The sequence below is a fragment of the Alosa pseudoharengus genome, unplaced genomic scaffold, assembly GCF_046254945.1.
Source record: "Alosa pseudoharengus isolate Yale_2024_CS ecotype anadromous, Long Island Sound unplaced genomic scaffold, YU_APseudo_1.1 YU_APseudo_1.1_scf_4, whole genome shotgun sequence".
Lineage (NCBI taxonomy): Eukaryota > Metazoa > Chordata > Actinopteri > Clupeiformes > Clupeidae > Alosa > Alosa pseudoharengus.
Window position 1 is genome coordinate 23,479,408 of NW_027468774.1, and position 23,769 is coordinate 23,503,176.

The window sequence follows — 23,769 nt, forward strand, 5'->3', positions numbered from 1 at the left end:
GAAGAGTGACTGAGCAGTAGGGCCCAGCTAATACCCCCAGCGCCTCCTCCACGTTATGCACCTGAGCATTTCCAAGCACAGCAGCGCACAGAGAGGAAATAGTGTGTAAAGGCATACACCATTTTGTAAGGTTCATCGACTTCTGTTCCTTAATTTCGCCGGTCTTTGTTTCTTTTCCTCTAAAGGTAAACACTGGCATATCTGACCACCCATGCATTGAGGGCCTCAGCCAAACATCTGTTAAAACAGTCCCTTTATTTTCCTCACAGCCCTGGATGAAAATGTAGAGCATGCTGTGAAATATTTTACTGCCAAGTGTTTTGCAGACTGTGAATGGCATTTGTCGCCACAGAAGTCGATTTTTATGTACATGGCTTTCATTCAATCAAAACATGCACAATCCACTGGGTCTGGTGATGCCATTTTGAACATTAACCTGAGCATTAATTACAGTATTGATGTTTGACTTGGATCTGAACCAGTGGCTCATTTGATTAATATACAGATTAGGAGTCAGGCCAGAGCTCACCTGTGTTCTCGGGCATGGAGGCCTGGTCTGTGTTCCTCTCCTTCTTAAAGACAACGTTGCCAAACTGCAGCACTGCTGAGACCACCTTAAGCATGGCTGCAAAAGAAAAGAGTGATCGTTATGATGGGATGATGTGAAGTGTGTGAATGCACTTTTTTACGGTTGGGCTTTGCACAATACTAAACATGTGCCATTCATTCACAGAGAAAATCAATTTAAGCTCAAAAAATCAAAAATAAAGAATAAAAATAAAAAAGATACACCTTTATGGTTAGCATAATCTCCAATGTGATCGTGTGTGTGCATACAGTATGTGTGTGTGTGTGTGTGTGTGTGTGTGTGTGTGCGCGTGTGTGTGTTCATAGTGTAAGATGAAGTCAGTATATGTTTGTGCACTCTGACCCAGGATCTCCTCGTGATTGAACGTCATGATGTGCATGGCCTCCATGGTCTCCTGGAAGTTGTCCTTGTCCTGCTGGCCGGGAATGGGAACGTTGCCGTTGGAGAGGAAGCGGTAGCTATTGAAGCCCTCTAAGAGCAGGTCAGCTGGAATCGGATGACACAGACAAGAGCCATGAATTCCAAAAGGAACCGTGCAACTGTACACCACACGACCCGGGTCAGGAATGACATGAAAACATGGTCGGGGCCCGCGGGCCAAAGCTGTGATCCTATCAAATGAACTGGAACATTTTACTGGAACGTAACAGTAAAAAGACTGCTCTCCAACACATATCTATAACAACTACAGAAAACACACAGCTGTGCATTTCAAATACCCCCCCCCCCCCCCCAATTCTGTCTGAGGATCCATAAAATGTGAGTGTCCTGTTTTCTCTGGGGGGATGCTTGAGATGACTCCATTGACATGACAAAAGCAGCCACTCACATTTCAGATGCTCCCCTGCTCCAGCAAGCAGCTGGTAGAAGATGTGGAACGTCCGCTCATCTTTGGCCTGGCGTATGGCTCTGGATTTTTCCAGAAGGTCTGTTCAAACCAGTTAAGGAACAGTGACGGTGCTGTATGCGTGAACCTTTGACCAGAGAAATAGTTCCAGATTTTTTGACGTCTAAGAACTTCTCTATGTGTTGGAAAAAGGGGGACAAAGTGCTTACTGCGGCCTGAGGTTAGGCACTAGGAGACCTGGGAAACTCCATCTTTGGGAAATAGAGTGGCCTGGACATATTAGGACAGTGTGGTTACTATTAGAACATTGCAGGCTGATGTGCATCCCAAAGCAAATCTACACAACAATGAGCACAGCGCTCTTTCCGCTTGGGTGGAGAAAAAAAGATCTCATAAAACCACACATCACTCCAGCTAGTAAATCACACAGGGCCGTCTCTGCCAAGTGTTGCGAAAACTCTTAATCCTGTAGCGGGGGGACCAAAAACGGTAATCTGAGACAGAAAGGTCTGTGCCATTCGCTACCCCTGCAGAGGGGAAAAGTGCAGAGAGGTGCTCTGCTTTTGGTGAAGGAACGCAAGAGCAAACACAGGAGCGGGAGGCGGACGCCATCTCACCGAGGGCCGCTCGGGTCCCCGCGAGGGCCGCATTCCTGCGGTGATGCATAAACTCTGGAGACGCCGTCCGCCAAACCACATCCCCGCGCTCTCTATCCCCCTCACCCAACCCCCAACCCACCCTCTACAAACACCACCCTGTGCTGCCTCCACAAACACTATCTATCTCCTCCTCTCCCTGTCCGTCTCCTCCACTCCCTCCCTCCTTTACTTTACCTGCTCTGCTCCCCTAACTCATATCCCTCCTCCCTATCGCTCACCTCCCTCCTCCTCCTTCTCCTCCCCCTCCTACTCCGTTTCCCTCCCTCTCCCTCTGCTCTATTCCACACTGACAAATACAAACTCCTGTCCCCAGTCTCCTCCTGTGCCTCCCTCTTCTCCTCCATGACCCTTCCTCCCCTGAAGGATACAGGTCTCGATGTTGGCTCCGACAATGTAGCCGGTGACATCAAAGTTGATTCTGATGAATTTTCCCTGTGGGGAGCAGAAATAAAGATCGGTTAGCGGTAGCCACTGTGCTGGTGAACTTATCATACCAGCCTAGTTAGTGGTAATGTCTTAAATGCCATCCCCTCTGGTGCTGAGAACATTATGGAAGACTGAGCAACAAGAGGGCCTGCTGTCAGTCACATGCACACTCTCACTCACACACTCTCACTCATACACACACACACACACACACACACAGTCTGGTTTTAATCAGGCTGGGAACCATCGTCCTCAGATCGGCCCATGTGGCTGGGTTTCAGAGTCCACAGGGGAAAAAGCTGGTCCCGCGATGCCTATTTATGGATAAAAAACACGCTGTGCCAGGAATGCGTGGCATCTAAGCCGGGGGGGGGGGCTCTGGGAGTGGTGACATATTATGGGGATGGGGGAGCAGGTACAGACGTGGGCAGCGCCACCCTCGTGTGGTATTCGGCACTCTGCCATCTGGGTAAACTCACCGCATTGACTAACCCCCAGGCATCTTTCACTGATATGTACACATAAGAGAAAGGGGCGATGACGCCATCTCACTGCCTGAGCTGACGTGTTAGGAGAGGAGACGGTATCACCTCTGTGAGGAATGAGCAAAGGCACATTCTTCTTGCAGGGTTCCTGCTCAGTGTAAGTGCTAAGCTAAATATGTCAGACCCTACAAGAGAGCTTCCCACCCGTTTCATAAATGACCAAACATACAGAGCATATCTTTGGATACAGCACGCTCAACTGTGTTTGTATTCTAAATCTCTCCTGTGCTTTATTGAGGGAGACGGTAGGGAGAAGGTGGAGTTGGTCATCAGTAGTGACAGGTGTATTTTTTGCCACCACCTCAAGTAGCATTCAGCTCAAGAGTGTGGTCATCAGATTCCACTACAGTTTGTACCTGACCACTGACAATCTATCCTGTGACTTGCAAAGTCTGGAGAATGTGCTTACGAAACGTGATGAGTTGTCGTTTTTCACCGTCTTGGCATTCCCAAAGGACTCGAGAATGGGATTGGCTTGCAGAAGCTGCCGCTCCAGTTCGCCCTGTGAGGAAGAACAAAAAAGAGAGAAGAAAAAGGAAAACAAAGATGTCAGTTCCTATTATGATCAATATTGTTCCTATCGCTACAGCCTAGAGCTCCACACAATGTGAGACTGCTGGGTGGGAAATGAGAAATACAACACTAGTTAAACCAGATGAAGAAGGAAGTCCTTTTAGGACCATGAACAGAAATTAAGTCAAAGAACATGTAGGACAGAGAGAAGATGGATGGGGTAACACCATTTTAGGAAGGTCAAAATGTTGAAAGTGATCTGCTATGGATCAGTTGTGCCAATAAGTATTTCTGTGTTCCAGGTTGTGCATCTCCCAAGTGGAAGAATTCAATAAAGCCAAAATAAACACTTAAAAAAATGTAGGAATAAAAACCATATGGCTTTGCTCAACTGTTCAAAAGAATTGTCCATAGTCTGTTATAAGTGAAATACTGATATTGACTATAAAAAGCTATTAAAAAAACACTAGCAAAATCAATGCATCAATGTGAAGACACAGCAGATATGTTATATAAAAGAAAACATGTAAAACTGGAAGGGCATATCTAACATCACTCATTTATCACATCATTATCATATCAAAGCTGCATTAACTGAGAATGTAGACACACTAAATTAATCATAGACTTGACAGAGCGAGGTCATGGCAAAGACTTCAGTGCCTTCCAACATATCTCTATGCTGTGTTAAACCGTTTACCTGCAAAATTCAGCATTTAGTTCAAGCGACATGATTGTGTTACAGTGTTATATGTTAAAGGGATATTCCACCATTTGGCGAATTACACTAATTTTCCACCTCCCCTTAAGTTAAACAATTGATTTTTACCTTTCTCCAGTTCATCCAGCCGTTCCCTGAGTCTGGCGATACCACTTTTAGCTCCAGCCTAGCATAGATCATTGAATCGGATTAGCTCATTAGCATCTCGTTTAAAAGTGACTAAGTTTCTGGTAATTTTCCTATTTAAAACTTGTCTCCTCTCAAGTTAGAAATTGTAATAAGACCAATGGAAAATTAAATGTGCCGATTTTCTAGGCTGATTTGACATGGAACTATACTCTCATTCCAGTGTAATAATCAAGGAACACCATGGGCGCAGCAGCACAATGATATCATGCAGCACCTGAAAACAGTCCCCGTAGGCTAACTTCCAGCCACAAGGTTGAGCAGCAGCAGACAAATTGGTTAGTGACTGGATTATAACGCCTGAATGAGAGTATAGTTCCATGTCAAATAAGCCTAGAAAATCGCCACGTTTCATTTTCTATTAGTCTTATTACACTTTCTAACTTGAGAAGAGACAAGTTTTAAAAAGGAAAATTACCGGAAATCTTAGTCACTTAAACATGATGCTAGCAGGCAAGATGCTAATGGTCTAATATGATTCAATGATCTATGCTAGGCTGGAGCTAAAAGTGGAATCGCTAGACTCAGAGAACGGTTGAATGAACTTGAGAAAGGTAAAAATCAATTGTTTAACTTAAGGGGAGGTGGAAAATGAGTGTAATTCCCCAAATGGTGGATTTATCCCTTTAAGACAGTTCAACTCCATGGTCGAGAGGCGATGACAGGTAAACAGATCAACAGATGTGGGTGGTGTAAATTAATCAAGATTGCTGATTACTTACAGAACATTCTGGAGAATAAATATACAGCACACATTCAGAAAGCGCAGCCGAGACAACACAAACATCTCTGCAGCAGTGCCTGTGCAGTCTGAGTGCTACATGACAAACATGACCCGGGTCAGGATGACATGGAAAACACTGCTTTAATTGTTTAGCCTGCCAACAAATAAACCAAGTCTGCTCAGGAAAACTTACTGACCTGGACAATATACAGCAAAGGTTATTATTGCCTCTGTGTATTCTGATAAGCTAATGCTTTGTCATGACTGTTCCCTTTGAAACAACAAACCATAACATTAATACATAAATCACTGTATTTGATACAGCTTTTCTTTGTTGCTCTGAGCATGCTTCACACAATGTGTTCTTGGCTTGGCCCCTTTTTCCGGTATCGTGGAGGTGGAGTTGAGAAAACCAGATCTTTAACTTTTATTGTAATCATTGGAAAATGGCGGGATGGAGGTGGCTGGGGCTGACAGAGGTCGTTAAACGTGGGCAGTCGGTGCCAGCCTCTCCCTTCTCCACACATTCCTGTGGCTGTGAGGAGCTTCTCTGGTTGCTTCTGTTTCTCTACCGTGTCTTTCAGACTTCTATTCATTCTCTCTCTCTATCTGCTTCTCTCTCTCTCTCTCTCTCGTCAATCTTCCCAACTGTCTCCTCTCTCTCCACTCTCCTCTCGTCTCTTGTGTCTCCAGGGTTGGGTAGGGCACTCCTAAAGAGACCATCAGCACCGAAGAGCGACATTACTCTGTCTTTGGGATTTCAAGGACCGCGCTCCAGCCACTCGAAGCAGGGAAAGGGCCCGGAAGGCCAGAAATAGCGCTGGCGGCCACATAACAGCAGGCCTAGTTTGTGGGGGCCTCTGAGGGACGGAGGCGCTCTCTCCGGTTTCACCCACTCAAGAGTGGCAAAATGGCAACCAGTGCAGCGGGGCCCTGCAGCCAAAATGTGGGCCAGCCCTAGATAGGGCAATAGTGGGAGAGGAAGGAGGGGGGGAATGTAAAAGGGTACAGAGAGAGAGAGAGAGAGAGAGAGAGAGAAAGAAAGAAAGGAGAGGTGGGAAAGCAGAACTGTGTGCTTAAGAACTGGACCATTTCTAACATGCAGCAGGAGGCCCTGTCCCAGAATTTTTTCTGGTACACAGCAAAAATCAGTTCCCTATTCAACGGTGTCAGACAACAGGTTCATGATATGAAGAAGATAGCTCCATGTCCTTCCACAGGAACGCTGCAGCACATGAGAGTACACAAGCCGGTCCACAAGAGTGACACCGACCCCCCCACTAATGGTACTCTACCCCTCTCAACCTGATTAATATAAAGAAAGGGCTGCCTCTCTTGTCCTGCTTTGCCTTGCCCCAGGCTACTGTTGCTGTAACCCTGTTAGTGTTTGGGCTGCAGATCGCTTCCTCCCTCCACCTTTGTGTTCCTGTTCTTCCTCTGGCCCTTGCTGCTCTTCCTCTCCGCCCAGCGCATTCCTCTGCAACCAGCGCACGCACACAGCCAGCTTTAATTGGATGCAGGTAGGGAGCCCTGAGACGAGGCTGGGTGGGTAGGGGGGGTGGGGTTGTGTGGTCTTGGGCTCTCTTTCGGGCCCCAGGTGCAGAGTGTAACATACAACTTAACCCAGCAAACAGACAGACCTCCAGACAACCAGAGTGCACTCACACACACACACACACACGCACGCGATGAGGCCAAGGTAAGTCTTATACAAATGCACACACACCGCACCAAGGCTCCATATTATGATACTGTAGAACCCCCGATCTTCATCAGCTTCGAGTTAGCGAGAGGACAAAAATGATGAAATATAAAAAAACACCCTGTTCCAGCAGAGAGCGCTGACAGGAATCAGACTCAGGAGGAATGCTTTCATGTCAGATCACTGGATGGGGAGAGGAGGGGAGGATTTCAGGGGCCGGGCTGCTCAGAGGCAGGCGCTGAATTATGCCACGCCAGGAGATCGCCCCCCTAGGGGGCTGCCTGGAGCATCGATTTCCAGAATGTTCCGAGTTATTATGGAAGAATAATGTGATAAACCCTTGCACCATGTGTGAGGTCCAGGTCCCTTGAAAGCAAACAGTATTCATGTGTCCCTTGCACAGATACACAACTGTGTAAACAAGGCAAATATTATTCTGAGAAGACACTAATTTGTGCTTTAGTTATGGGCATTATATGGAAAATGACCAAAAGTATTCCTGATTATGGTGGACAAGCCACTGGCAACAGGTTCAGGTTCAGCTCAGAAAGATCAGTTAGAACCAGTGTGTGAGGGAAAAAATCAACATGCTGTTGGCATTTGGTGTTACACCATCACTTATGGTTATGTTGCTCCCTAAACAGATATCCTCTGTCTTTTAAAAATGCAAGCAATGTTTGCTTGCTTTGTTACGTAGGGACAACATGTTGTTAGCCTACATAGTGACACTCATGCATGCTATCTACACATTAAAAAGATAGCAATGGTTAAAAAGCAGCAGTCACATCGAGAGGGGACCACCAAGCCCCAAAGAGAGAGAGAGAGAGAGCACCAGCAGCTGAGGTGAGGGCTTTAGTGTGAAGAGAAGTGTGTAAATATTGATGCTATCATTAGCAGGGTTTTATTGTACTACTACTGGCTGTTTGTTTTCTCATCACATCCTTCCATGTGAGAAACTGCCGGTGTTGTGATTTTCTTGGCACAAATGAAAAAGTCTCTCTGGACAAATCTGAAATCAGTGCCAAAGGAAACAGCAAAGGTTATCCTCAATCATGAGTGCTGGCTGCGCTACTAAATCTTGGCTGTGCGTCTGTCCTCTGCCTGGTGGCTGCCAGCAGCACGCCATCGGCCAAAGGCAGAGGTTATCATCAAACACAACACAATAAAAGAGCAATCATAGCAATACTATTTATTCATACATCTATATCTAATAATAATAATAACGATCATACAACTTTACCAAAAAGTTTGTTTGCAAATAACAGATTTTTAATTAAAAGGCATAAAACAAGTTCATTAGATGGCTGAGAGACAAACACTGTATGTGTACAGATGAGAGCACCAGAGTTAGCACATGCCACATGCAGACAGACAGCAGAGAGCACCAGCACAGGGGACTGGGGAGGAAGCAGAGGGTCACTTGCCTGGAACTTCATTGGCTTAGGCGAATCAGGCTGTTTTGTTACGGATAAACAAATGCAAAGCATTAAGAGAAACCTCACAGTATTTACAGCTCAGATATACACACACACCCACACACACACACACACACACATACACAATACCACCAGTTATCCTCAATGTCACTTTTAACTTCACCACACACACACACACACACACACACACACACACACAACTGAGACAGGCACTGAACTCCACGGATCTAGAGTGGTGACCATCTGAGAGAATGTGAAATAAGAAGTCTATTAAAGCAATGCTATCAAAGGCCTTGCCATGGCATGTATTAATGCTAGGGTAGGTTTTCATCCACTAAATAAAACAAGGCAACTACATAAACATATAATTATGTTAAAATATATTTATTTGTCTCTGTATTGTTTGCATGTGTAGTGTGTGTGTGTGTGTGTGTGTGTGTGTGTGTTTGCATGTGTGCGTGTGTTTGTGTCCATTTGTGTCCGTGTCCATGTGTGTGTGTGTGTGTGTTTGCATGTGTGCGTGTGTTTGTGTCCATTTGTGTCCGTGTCCATGTGTGTGTGTGTGTGTGTGTGTGCACTCACAGGAATGTTGTGGTCTTTTCGTCCTTTGTGCGAGGAGGCGACATGGGCCAGGTACTGGATGACCTTTTTGGTGTTCTCCGTCTTACCTGCTCCAGACTCGCCCCTTCATTAAGACACACACACACACACACACACACACACAAGAAATAACATGCAACTCTCCTCTCCAAAAAAGAAACACAACAAACAGACAAGCCCCAATCTGATAAAAATGGCACATTTCCTGCGGCGGCCGACTGCTGTGTTTAACACACTGGTTTGTGTAGCACAGGTCTGTAGTAAAGAGCAAAAGACAGGCTCCCTCACTAACTCATAAAGACACAAATAAGTGCATGACCACATAACCACCCATCACAGCGGGTGGTTTGCTGTTCCCTCACCATGCACACGCACACACACAAACACACACACACACACACACACACACACACACACACACACACACACACACATTTATCATTTCATTGTCATGGGGAAGTATGGGACATCATGCCTACAACACTAGACACATAAACAAACACTGAAATACTAATAATGAAATCCTCAACTGGTCTCACGGCTGGAAAAGAAGAGAGATTAAGTGATATCAGAGAGCTGAGCACAGAACATGGCCACACTCTGCTCACTGGACTGGGTCTACTCAAGTCTGGGCTGGGCTGGTCTGGTGGTTAGGCTGGGCACGGCTCCAGGTTCGGGGCAGATCGATCTGGAGCAGCAGCAGCAGCAGAAGCGGGCCTTTTTTTGGGCCCTGGGCTAATGACAGCCCCAGTGGGGACCAGCTCTGCAACTCCGCCAGCCCAGTCGTTTCCTCTGGGTCTCCCCCTATCCAGCGCATACCGGTGGCTTTACTGCAGCCTGCCATTAGGAGTGCCACAGAGACAGAGATGCCTTCGCCACTGGGCTGCAGCTCACAGCAAGCTCCACCACTGCTCCAGGCCCAGGCAGATTCACAAGACATCCTTTGTCTCTCATGTCCCCATGAAGCAGGAAAGGTTTTGTTTGTTTTGTTTTGCATTCAAGTCGGCGAATTAGTCAACAATTTAGTTGAACTGGTCGAAGGCATGGGCAAGAGTGAAGCACTTCCTATGAGGATTTGTGCGATGGGAGATGCAACTGACACTCAAGGCTCCGCTGTCCTCCAAGGATTGATCCTACTGAGGGCGCTTTGCTCCTACAACAGAGCCTGAGTTGGACCCGTATCCTTTTGAAACCAGCTGGTGGAAAAATGGCAGTTCAATCTCTCTGATTGATGTGAAAGCTTTTTTTTTAGTTGTAGGCCCAGTCAAGTCTGATGAGTTTGAATTTGGTGGAAAAACAGGAGTTTTTTCTGATGTTAACCAATTTAAAATGTGACATAAATGTTAAAAATATAAAAACACAGTATGCTCACAGTATGCTGGCTGTCCCTGGTCTGTGTAAGCTGGTGAAAAGATAAGTTATATTCTAGAATGCCAAAGTAGGGCATGCTCTCCTCTGAGTCTCTCTGTCTGAGTACAGTGATAACCAGGTGCCAGTCGCTCTCATGTTGGTGACAACCCTATTTAGCCAAGATAGGACAGTCTTGATCATAAGTATGGTATGAGACCACACCACCAACAGAGGAAAAGGGAGGGCAATCAAGCTCAAGCTCATTCCTTGGTGGCATTGCAGCCCTGCCTAGCCATCTACCTGAGAGAGAAAACATTGAATGAACAAATGAACCCTTGCTCATTGTTCAGTGATGGATGCAGTCTTTGCAGAGAACACGATAGCTTTTTATTTGCGGTCCCTTTACAATCTCCACTGACAGCGACGTCAGTGTCTGAAATTTGTTTGCTCTGAGCATCGTGTGGTCTGATGATTGGAATGTTTATGAACATCGTACTGGGCTGGCATGTGCGTCAGCGCTTCTCCCGGCCTTCAGGTGGGAGATTCCGCAGGGCAGAGGTCAGCTATGTGTCTGTATTAGGCCCCCCACAGACCAAAGTGCTGCCAGGAGGTTTAAGCATGCCGCTTGTAAACAACTTCACTACTTATCTCAGCGGCCTTCGCAGTTAGAATCTGAGCATGGAAAGCAGACGCAGCCAGGCGACTACCAACAGACCTGGCAGCTCCCAGGCATAAGCTGCGGTTACATCCTCACACCTTAATCTCACAAGCCGCAGTGGGATGTTTTTCTATGTTTTTCCTCTTCTAGGATGGCCCGACGCTACACAACCCAGCTCCAAGCCACGAACCACAGACAGGTTTATTATCCAGCTCATAAAGCTGCTTATATGTCACAGGCTCCAGTATTGGCAACGAGCGCTAGTAATAGCAAGGCTGGCCAGCATCTTTGCATCCCCAGCGCCTCTCACCACAGGCGGTCTGTGTAGGAGGCCTGTTGGGGGAGCATAGTGTGGGAGTCTCTGGGATAGCTGTTAACTGCTTAAGGGAGGCAGATATTCTCATCCAGGCACACAAATCTCACAGAAAACGCCATGTGTTGTTGAAGAGAGGACAGGAGTAAGACCAGACAATGCACAGGGTGTGACTTGTAATGTATAGGGCTCCAGATCACTCATTCAGTTCATCCCCAAACATTCTAATATTAGTTCTATGTCCAAAAAGTATTTTAGATCAGCGGCAGATCGATTGGCAATTTACAAGTCACTGAGGGGCAAACTCAATTAAGTATGGATGTTATTCGACGAACAAAGGGCAAAAAGCAATATTAATTTTGTGGTGTGAAGAAGACCACACAATGATTGTAGTCCCTGTAGCACTAAAACAGATGGATTGGAGTGACAATGAGCTGTTGGTACTCACGTGCACAGGATGGATTGGTCCTCTCGATCTGTGAAGGAAACAGAGAAAAGAAGCAGTTAGCACTTTGACCAATTTCCTTGCAAGAAATGGATGTAGGCCTAGATTAAAGATAAAGTCATTATGTGCATCATTTCATGGAAATCTTCATTTAGGAAGCTGCATGCTTTACTTGGGTTTTATTCTCTTAATGTTGAAGACGATGGATTACAATGATTAAAATCAAGTGCTGGATGAATAACCCCACCAGTCTAAAGTGGACACAATTCTGATTAAGTTTAGTGAGTCTATAATTTTTATCAAACAGGCTACCACCTTAACACTATTTCAGGTCAGAACTATTCTCTGAATGAGTGATCTCTACCCTCGCTGTGCTATAAGAACAAAAAGCCCCCTCCAATATCCACAAACACAGAAGAACACTATGAGGCCATTCCTTGCACCTCTTTGGAGCAAATGCCTAAAAGCCACGCCTATACTGTATGACTGTTGATAGCATATTTGTACTACCATATTTCTCTTAAGACTCAGTCAGGACGATGGAATATCAGGATCCAGGCTTTTATTCTTTTCAATGAGGGGCCAGTGCCCCTCAAGGGAGAGATGCATGTTTGTGTCACCCCATCATGGGTTTCACCAGTATTCTCTGACTATACAAAAACAAGTCTACCATATTTAAGTTACACACAAAGAGAAGGAGTGACCTCTAGTATGAATATGCAATGTAAAGGTGTGGTGGAAGGGAATGTAGCCTTTTGGTGCCATCAAGTCTGGTCAGCTTCTATTGTCTTTTAATTAAAACTACCCCCTTTCCTGGGAAGTTTCTTCAGAGGCCTGGACACATGCTGTTTCTACAAACATTAACGTTTCACACCTGGTGATAAGCAAAAGGCCTCTAGACAGGCTTTCATTGAATTCTAATCATTCAAGGATAAACAATGGATACACTGCATACAGACCAAAGACACACACACAGGGTACACATGGGTACAAAAATCACAAATTACCATAAGAAGTACGCAGTATGTACATTTACAGAAATGATTCTGATTCTTTCACTGTTCAAGTTGAATTACCCCATTGCACTTAAACAGGTGGAACGATCTGGTGCCTGAGCATAGCCTACATTTTAAAATGTTTTACTATTTGTAACTGGGATTTTAGTGCTTTTAAGTTTGCTGAAGCTATTAATGACACAAACAGGGTTAGAAGTACTATAAGTGTCTGTTTGAATCCCGCTATGAAGTGGCTGCATGGTTGAAATAATATGCCTCTGCCTACGGAGGGACGAACCCTTCCACAGCATCGGGGTCAATTAAAGAAAATCAGTCCGCACAAAGTCGCTCCAAAGCCTGTAATCCCATCACTGGAAAGTTTAGTAAACAGAAAGACCAGGGCTCAGAGTTCAAACTGAAGCCTGTTGGATATCTCACCAGCACACAGCTAGTGTAAAAGCTAGCCTTTAGTGTGTAAGGTCCTCCTCAGCAGCTTGGAACAGATCAGATCAGATCCTGTCCATCCACACACACCACTCACTAAACTCTGAGATAATTCACTTTTTCGTTATGACCCTCATTAAAACAGATAAATAAATGGAGAGGAGTGGAAGGCTGCCCCCCTCCCAGCACACAGACACACACACACACACACACACACACACACACACACACACACACACACACGCACACACACGCACACACACACACACAGACACACACACACACAAACACACACACTCTGTAGTTTAATCCAGTGCACGCAGTAGAGGAATCAGGTTAAAAGAGTATTAAGCTTACATGTACTTTCAGAGCTGTTTGTCTGTGTGTCTGTCAAGGGGATGCATAGAAAATTATTTTTTAAAAATCAAGGACACTAGTGCTTGTAAATGAGCTAAAGCAGGGTCATTTGAGAGAACCATTAAGCACACACACACACACACACACACACACACACACACACACACACACACGAACACACACACAGATCTCTCTCTCTCTCCGGCCCTTGGCCTCTCTTTCCATCTCTCTTCCTCTCACTCTATGCCAGTGACACCTGATCCAATCAATGAGAAGGATATGCAGTCCTGCCACAGGGGCCGCGGGACAGGACAGATGGAGGAGTCTGAGTCTCACTGCTTCTGTACTGTGCCACAGATCCACTGTTCTGCACATCTACAAGACTACTGATGGTGACTGGCAACAACCACTCAACTACTGCACTGTCCACTACTGGCAAATTATAGTAGCTGTTAGTTGTTAATAATAAGTATATACTTTAACAATTATAATCAGTTGTAGTGATCGTAACAGTTCGCTATCAGTGCAAGCAGGAGTCATACTTTCACGTCTCCAGGGAATAAGTCAAACAGAAAGACAGCTGGTCCCTAGACATAGACCACCACCTCTGATTGGTCTGGAAATCCCCAGCTCTGTGCTACCTCTGAGCCAAGGTCAACAGCCAACTATACCAAATGATCTTATCCTGTAGGTACTATATGAGGTCAAGTATACGAGGGGAATTGTATGCTGTATATTCCTCCGGGCAGGCGAGAGGATGACGGGGCCGAGCAGATGACAGATATGTGAAGAGGTGGCACAGTCTCTGCACAGAGCGCCCACAAGCAAGGAATCTCACAAGAGGGACAAAAGTTGGCCCTGGCAGTGTGCCGTTTCAACACCACAAAGCTGTCTTTATAAGGAGCAGGACCGAGCCTGAGACCCTCTGGAACCTGCACTGTGGCGTTTCAACACCGCAAAGCTGTCTTTATATGGAGCATGTCCAAGCCTGAGACCCCCTTAGAACCTGGGTGGAATGAGACATGTTTCTTGGCTGTGGCTGATAAGTCGCTGATAGCAGAAAGGTGGCCAAAGAAAACAACCTGAGCCCTGGGTGGGTGTCAGTTTGGTTTTATGTAGGGGACCATATTACCAGTCAGGGGTATATATTTGGAGACTGGAGACACAGATAAGTCGACGTCATCTCTGATACAGCTTCAGTTGAGGTGGGGGTGAGGGGTTGACCGAAGTTGACGTGTGGAAATTGGTCATCCCAGCTGCTTAGTGGAGTCAAGCAAGGCACCAGGTTTTAATTGGGCATGAATGGGCATGTTTTATGGTAGAAACATAAATGGACTCGAGTTAGGATTAAAACGGGCGAGTATTCTTCAGACGACAAGAAAAATCCCAAAATCCCTTCCCCTTGTAAGCAACGCTCATTTCCATTTAGGGGTAGGAGGAACATGCTCATGCTCAACAAAATAAAGCACGACATGAGGAAGATAGTAAAAAAAATTATCTAAAGCATTCTTAGACTGAGGAATCCTCATCTGTTTTATGTCTGTTCAAGCCTCCTCGCAAGCTCTCCAGCTCTGGAAACAATCCCAGCGGTGTGTAGGGGAGTCAGTTACATGTGTGGTTTGAGTGTCCACTGCGGCAGTTGCGCAGGAACAGGGACGAGAGCAGGGGGTCAGGTTGGGGGTTCAGGACCCTGGTTATAGAAGAGAGGAATTTGTTGTGTCACATTAAAATATGGCCGCCCACTAGATCTTGGTGGCAGGGGGTCGGAGTGTAGTAATCAGGCTCCATCTCCAGCAGAGCACGCGCCGCCTGCTGAACCGGCAGCCCTTCAGACGCCCGTAAATCTACCCAGGAGTTAGTGTTGCCAGGAGCGAGACCCTGGAGAAGGAGAGAGAGAGAGAGGTGGGGGAAACAGATCCATTCTGCCCCCACCAGGACGAATCCTCCTGTTCAGGAATAGCCCTTTCTCCATTTACACGTGGGTGTTCAGTGGGAACGTGTTGTGGCAAGTTGCAAGCCATTTGTTTGGGTTTGCAGACATGGGAAAATACATTATCCTTTTGAAATGCTGGAGAATGGCCAATCAGCTATATTACAGGATACTCCATCAAGCAACGTTCCAGCTCTTTCACAAAAGAGAGGAAGAGAGTTAAGACCATCTGCAATCCAGCCGCTCTTCCACAGTGTGACCTTTTCATCTCATCCATTGCCTTTCTGTCTATGTCAAAGTGTGTGTGAAAGAGAGAGAGGGGGGGTTAATGGTTTGTATGCTGCATTAGCATGACCCCCCTCTGAGAGGTCATCTAATAGTTCTGCCCACCTGTCTCAGGCTTTCTGTCTTGATGTTATTACAGCAATGCATCTCGATCATTCACACATCACACACACAAACACACACACACACACACACACACACACACACACACACACACACACACACACGCACACACACACACACACACACACACACACACACACGCACACACACGCACACTAGTAGACGGCATAAAAGGACAAGGGGCACTTGGCTGCCAAAGACTGCATTATTGATCAGCAATGACTGCAGCAGTCATCAGAGTAAGCAATCTGTATTTTACCTCGGAGTGACTTAGCAGAAAAACCTGTGAATGGCAAAGTGTGCTGAGGCAACCGTATGAATGAGCGATGAGGAGGTGTGCCATTTCATAGTGGGCAGAGGAATGCAGTGGACCCAGCCATAGACTTGTCATGAAGGAAGCACTGTTTCCTAAGCAAGGAGCTGTAGTACATTTGAAGTATAAAGCATTTTCCCAAAACATGCAGAGCAGTGATCATTTTTTAAATGACTAGTGAGAGTGTTCTCACACAGAGAGAGCTACAGACACTCCAACATACACTGTCTCCCCAAACACACATTTGCTTTCAGTCTCATTTAGACACACACACACACATACACACACACACACACACACACACACACACACGCACACAGTCCGACTGCATCCAATTCCTCCTATTTGATGACAGCGGTGGGAAAAGCAGCTGAGTAAATGGTGCTGCTCTGGCTCGCCTTCTCTTGACAATGAGCCCAGCAGGACTGCAGAGAGGCTCACAGGTCAAAGCCAGACGAGCCAAGCGCACACCATAAGTCCACTCTACTCCTCTCATAAACATTCCCTCTGCCTCAGACTATGTGACCGGCCTTGACTCTACTCTCAGAGGACGGAGATGGAGTGGACCAGCAGGTCTGTTCATCCTTCAATTTGGACGGTGGACCGTATTGCGTCTGCAAAGGTCAGCAGTAGTGCAGTACAGCGTCGGACTGACTCACAGCTTCAGTCAGAAGTCTGGAATAAGAACAATGCGACTCTGTGGAGAGGAGAGGAGAGGGGGGGGGGGGCTGGGAGCCCATCGCTGACTGACCTGTTTTGGTCAGTGGGAGCGTGCGGCATTGGGAGCCACCGATGACAGCGGAATGACTGGGAGCTGACCAGCAACGTTTCAAAATGGTTGTCTGTGGGGGTCAGAGCGGCAATCAGTCACGGTGACTGACACCTCATTAGTCAGCAGCCTGACAGGTTGAGCTCGCTTTGAGGGAGTGAACTCATACGCTCAGAATTATGGGATACACCGGCTATAATATTCCGTTCCACGCCCACCTCTCCTTAGTCATGCTCCTTACTCTGTCCCACCGCATCATCGATCACATCTCTCAGTCCTCCTCTCTACTCAATGGAATTCCTCAATAGAATTGAATCTGAAAAAAAAAAAAGAATCTCAGTCATGTGTTCCATTCATCTCACTGCTCTTACCCTTGGCGTGGTAAATAAAATGGGTTTAGCCCCTCTGTCCTCTGTCCTGGCTAGGGAGACCATAATCAAACATTTCTCAGGAGAGCTTTGGACCTCAGAAACCCAACGGGCCATCAAAGGAGCTGCAGCAGAGGCAGGGCTACTGAGCACGCTCAGTCCGGCTTAGCACGGTCCCTTGTGAAATGCATATCAAAGGCGCTCATTTTCCATGGGCCAGTGAATCCTTCACGGCCCCCGTGTGAGGAGATGGGCTCAGACTGGAGTTGTCAATATGTCGCACCAAGACAAACAAGGCTGTGTGGGGTGGGGTGGGGTCCTAATAGCAGAATGGTTGGAGTGATTACAAACATAAGAGAAATTACAAAAATTGGAAAAGGAAAATGTTAACTTGGATCCGACACAGTACTTGGTATGCAAATAAAGAGTAAATGAGTCATGATTTAAGTATTCATGCGAGTCAGCTGGCAGAGTAAAGTGCTAACAACCCACATGAATCTCACATAGGATGAAGGCATCCTCAAAGGGACCTTAAGAGACTAAGGGCCCTATTTTAATGGTCTAAAACGGAAGTGTCTTTGCACAAAAAACGCAATTCACTTTGTGGGCGGATCTCGGGTGCTGATGCTATTTTACCGGCGGGATATTTGACTGTTGCGCCCGACGCAAATCTAAAATGGGGTTGTCTGAAGTAGCCACATTAATCATGGGTGTGGTTTGGGCGTAATGTGCAATAAACCAATCAGAGCGTCATCTCACATTCCCTTTAACAACAGGCATGCTTGTTCCATAGCTGATTGCTATTATGGTGGCGTATTTGCCAGGCGCAGCCAGGAGTTCACAGCGCTATAATCACTGTTCAGTTGGGAACAGTTAGCTATTGATTTTTCATCTTGACCAAATGTAATACAGAATTGTCACAAAGACATACTTTCCGATGTTTTGGGATCATTCTCACTGAATCACGAGGTTATGAATGCATGGTGATATATTTGCAATGTACAATGTAATCGAACATTACCTCTCTATAGACAATGCATATCTTCTGTCAGTTAATCTCTTCTCTCCCGTGCTGCCGCTGGGGCATTAGGGTTAAATGGCATCGGCAGTTCAACATCATGTCTCCTTAAGTCCTCTAACATTTCCTAATTTATGTCATCAACACATCAGTGATTCGTGAAAATGTGTAGGCTACGCTAGATTTATGCCTATTTTTTCACATGGACACCACACTGATTTCCCTCGAGTGGTAATATTTTTCTTTGAAATTATGTATGGTTTACAGAAATAGGAACTACATTGTATAGATGAGAGGAGCTAAGTGTGCGTTGCGCAGCACAGGCGGCCAAGCAAGGGCTTCGTTTAAGTTGACCTAACTTTCAACTCTGAACAGTATCCCATTAACTGCGTGACAGTAGACTATTTACAATATTTTCTGTAAAGCAGAGTTTGTATACACGTTATCATCAACTTAATTCACGCACAACATTTATTTGAGCAGGAGAGAGAATAACAATGAATGGATGCAGCAACTACAGAAATTGTACAGAAATTGTAAGCATACTTGCTGCTTTCTTGTACTATCTGTTGCTGGGTAACAGCACATGAAAAGCTGATTTAAGCTAATTCACTAACTCAAGACTTCAAGGCCATCATGGATATAAAACGTTTTTTGAAAATAACGAAAGGATGGAGGGAACATAGCAAAGCTTGGATGGGCTACAACAAGGTAGGCAAAATTATGGTGCTTAAAACCTTACACAACGGTAAATTGGAACAAAACTAAAAGTAACTTTAGCCTTTATAGGGCTGTAAAGTTGTCCAGATTAATAGGTCATAATTAGGCGTTGTTGTAAAGATATTGCATGTAGATGTTGTACTATATAGGCTACTAAATATTTAGGTCACCAATGCACGAACAAAACCGGGAAATGGACAAATATTATCAAGGCTTTGAATGTTTCCGTCTGTGCACGGGGGTGTCTGTAGATTGGTGTGCAACGCATTCATTCATGCAGGCCTGTGGTCATGCATGCGCCCTTAAAATAGCATCTGCATTTTCGCCACAGACTTTAGACCAGGGAGTTCCTGGTCTGTGGCGGAATTGTTTTCTGAAACTGCAAAATATCAACAGTGAACGTTTGTGCCGGAACACGCCCCGTCTTTTCGCTGAACCGCCCCCATGGGCGCAATCGAATTCCCTAATTTACAGGCATGTACCTGTGGAGGGAAAATTCCAATATGCGCTGACTGCAAAATAGGAAAGACAAACGCGCGAGTATACAAAGTCAATTGCGCCGGGACGGAAGATAGAGCCCTAAATGTAGATGTCTTCATGTCTGGGCAACACTTAAATCAGTGAGCCAAGAATGGCAGTGCCTCTCCCGGTGGAGGCGAGGGCTGGTGAGGGAAGGGTGTTGGAGGAGCTGGGAGAGGCCATCCACCCCACATCCCTCACAATGAGCTCAGTGTGACAACAAGACCACTGGCTCTACGCCAGGCTCCGCTATTGACTTCTAATGCCTGGAATTACCAGGAAGCAATGAAGTGTGAACAATCACTCCTGACTCTAATAATCGCCCACAGATGCTGCCCAGTGTCAAAGGGGACAAAGACAGCGCTGAAGTCGGCGGAGAAAAGAAGAGACTCAAAGACGACTTGCACAGCGTCTGAAAAGCGAGAGACCACGGAACCCACTAGAGAGAAAACCAGCTAGACCTCACAGGGCCTGGGCTGAGGCCACAGCCACCACGGAACCTCTATGTACTCTTCATTGCTCCATGCAGATTATGCAGAACTAGCCTATCTAAATTGGTATTGCATGGTATTGCATTATCAAATTAGAAACTAAGAAGACATTGTAGACATTATACGCCTGGAATACAATTAACAATTCATTAAATTCCATTAAAATTCAATTCATTAAATTCACAACACTACACAGTAGCCTAATGACTACCTCAAAAACAGTCCTGGTTGTTCTAATGACAGGCTGATCCGGACAGAGTCAGAACACTGAGTTCTTTGGCAGAGGGACCCTATAAAATCATCAGTCTGAGTCTCGTGATGCACTATGGCACAGCATAATAAATCAAGGATGGCCAACATCTTGTGTCTGTCCGAGTCTGAATCTGTCTGGGTTTTGAGGGCATATAAAGAGTAGCATTATTCCTTTTTTCTCTTACTCTTGCGCCAACTAAATCAAACTGTGTCACAAGACTCTATGCTGGTACAATTAATTCAGGCTTACTATTACAAATGCCTCCTTCTCCCTGTTGGACTAATCTGATGTCTAATCCCATGTCTGTTATGGTCTCCATGACCATAGCCCATCATGGGATGCAGGACCTTTTTCCAACTTGTGTGCCACGGATTGACAGATACAGGCCAAAGAATGCGTGTTCATCTGTTCTCTACTCCCTCTGCCTCAGCCCTCCTCACTGGCCAATTGATATTTTAAGAATATTATGTAATTGATTGTGAATGCTATCAAAATAAAATAAGACCTGCAAAAACCTTCATGATCAGCTTGCTGTTGAGAATCTGTTCCATTTATGAGTTTCCATCATTCTCCCACCCTCTCTTCACTCTCTCTCTCCTCGTTCTTTAAACAAACATGTGCTCTCCATCTTTCTCTCTCAGACAGCCACAAGGCAAGACATAGCCACACACATTCCCTTCCTCTCCAACTGTGGCAATGAGACAAAGTATTATTCATACTGTTCAACAAAGTAGAAAATAACCTAATCAAAAGCCCTTTCCTGCCCACAAGCCCCAAGTTCAGCCACAGTCTGATTTTTCCACCTCTGATTGTCTCAGCTTTGATTCAGTGGGACTATTTGGAACATGGAATGTGATGCTATTAAATATGAAAAGGGGTTTTAGGGGGAGAAACCATTTCAAATGAGCTTTGCTCCAGAACCATAACATTTTCACATGATTTCAAGAGTTTAAAGTGGTTATTTTTGTCCAACATTATGATTGTCATATTGAGATATAGAGTGCAGCGCAATGTGTGCAACCCTAGCTCAGCATAGCCTAACTGTGGTACAGAGAGAGAGACTCAACAAAGACAGGTCATTTATACATCCTCATCATTTATATGTTAATTCAATTCAGGTGCTATGCTCACATCTTAATTGCATGCATATAAATCCACACACACACACACACACACACACAGTTGAGGCTATGTGTGGCAGGAGGCGTACGGGCACTCAAGCGCTGCTGGAGATCTGCGCTGCGCTAATCATTTATCCGCCCAGACGGTTTAATCTGCTCATTCCCGGCATTCCAGACCCCATCGTTGCCAGCCCAAAAACCTGCACCCATCCGCCAAGCCCCCTCCTCATCCCTCTCTCCACTCCTCTCCATCCCTCTCTCCACTTCTCCTGCTCCTCATCTTCTCCACCCTCTACCCAAAGAATTCAACATATCTGTTGCTGTCTTTTTCTTCTATACCCCATACATATATATACACAGGAAGAAATTGTGGTGCCAACCCCTATAAATTATATGGGTTGAATTTATCACATCGCATAGCTGAGTAGCTACTAGATCCTCCGCCATACAAGCACATAAGTAAACAAAACTGGAATATTACAGGGTTTGTGTTGTAGCCTTTTAACTCACATTTCAAATGCACATTTAACTCCATAACAGAGTAAAATGTATCAATGCGTCAAATACATGAAACAAGGTCATCAGAGACAATACAAATACCGATGCTCAGTGTCATGGTAACCATTGTCCTAAGTTGAGTAATGGGAACAGTACGTTCAAAGCTATCCCCCACCCCCTAACAAACACAGCCTACTCTGCAAGGTCAAATGAACAGACTTTGAAATAAAGTTCAACAGTGAAGACTTGTGGTTGGTGTGGTTAACAAGAAGGGCCCTAGTGGGGTCCTGACAGACAACTCTACAACGCTCTCCCTCGTCACGCCTGTTTCTGCCACTGCTGACGGGCAAAGTTAATCGCACTGTCCTCCAGAGCCACTTGTCGCCGACGGAAACAACAGCCTATGGCCCCTCCCCCCTCCCCCGTCTGGAGTCTGTCAGGTCCTTTCTCCCCGACAGTGGGAAGACTGTTTTTGTGTATGTGTGTGTGTGTGTGTGTGTGTGTGTGTGAGAGAGAGAGAGAGAGAGAGAGAGAGAGAGAGAGAGATTACGTTCATGGCCGACAGCAGGTCCTGCACAGTGTCAATGTCACCTTTAACAACATCCTTTGGCTGCCGTGGAGGGCATAAACGCTCCCAGCCTTACCGTCTGTGTATGAAGACATTCATCCTGCATCGATTAAGCTGTCAACCAGTAGAGCTGCATTGTCACCATTCAGTGAGGCTACTTGTATGAGCAGCTTTATGGATGCGTCCTCTACAAAAACATCCTCCAGTAGGACAAAAAAAATTCTAGACAATCAATGTATTCCAGCATAGACTGCATATATATATAGAACGTATTCCAGGAACATGGCTTAGTGACAAACCATGAAGTTAACTCAGAGTACCGGTAAGTGGTAACAGAAGCAGAGGATCTTTGATAGACCAGTCCGATGGCTTTGTTTTGCTAAGAGAATGAGCCCATAGGGCTATTCTGGTTCATCACAAAACCACGTTCCTGGAATACCCCCAAGAAGCACAGCACAGAAAGACAAAGCTGGTGCTGGTTGGCATGGAGACCTGTTGCCAGTGCAACCAAGGGAATCTGAGTCGTCATCGTTCCTGTTGTCTCGCCCCCCCCCCCGTCTCTCCCCACCGATACAGGGGTGTGGGGTGTGGTACATTCCACTGATGTCACAGAGGGGAGTGGGGGGCAACCCTGGAATCCTGGCCACGGCAACTGGCCTGGAGCGAGCTTATGGATGAGGACTGGGGTAGGGGCTCAGACACAATGACCCATAGACAGCAAGGGCCTGGGTGCCACAGCAGTTAGGTGTCGTGTTTCTGGGTGTGTTAATGGCAGGCGGACTAGTGGGGCAGGGCAAGAACATGGAAGCAATGGTAGTATAACCCTCTCTCTCTCTCACACACACACACACACATACACACACACACACACAGATTTATGAATCCCAAGAGCTCGATTAACTCTCTCCTGTCTTGGCCTTGAGTACATGGGAGTGGTTTTCACACCAAGAGTTTCAAGATTGGGGCCATGTGCTTTCCATCAAAGAGCCACAGAAACGTGGTCTCACACACACACACACACACTTCACTCAATTACAAAAAAATACAGATTCCTGGTTCCACATCCTATACACTTACCAATTACAACTAACTGATTGTTTGCTTGTAGCCTGAGGCGATGGAAACAGGCCTCCCATTCTCCAGCCTAAACACACTAAGAGTGTCTGAGAGCCAGGCCACTAGAGAGCCTGTCAAAGCCCATAAAGCAGCCAACACCAGGTCAACCTGGGCGGAGTGTGCATGGGAGAGGGAGAGTGTGTGTTCCTGTGGGAGATAACTGCAAC

The 23,769-nt window shown here is 45.9% G+C and overlaps 1 protein-coding gene across 1 annotated transcript in view; it reads right to left on the reverse strand.

Annotated features, from left to right (window-relative positions):
• The window catches only part of LOC143102034 (myosin-10-like), a 72,536-nt gene that overhangs the window by 26,281 nt on the left and 22,486 nt on the right, over positions 1–23,769 (reverse strand). Inside the window, exons 4-11 of the mRNA XM_076265390.1 lie at positions 11,718–11,745; positions 8,931–9,033; positions 8,337–8,366; positions 3,476–3,568; positions 2,464–2,527; positions 1,419–1,517; positions 932–1,075; positions 530–625 (exon numbers count right to left, since the gene is read on the reverse strand). Of these exons, the coding sequence (XP_076121505.1) occupies positions 530–625; positions 932–1,075; positions 1,419–1,517; positions 2,464–2,527; positions 3,476–3,568; positions 8,337–8,366; positions 8,931–9,033; positions 11,718–11,745 (657 nt within the window). The remainder of the gene's footprint in view (positions 1–529; positions 626–931; positions 1,076–1,418; positions 1,518–2,463; positions 2,528–3,475; positions 3,569–8,336; positions 8,367–8,930; positions 9,034–11,717; positions 11,746–23,769) is intronic.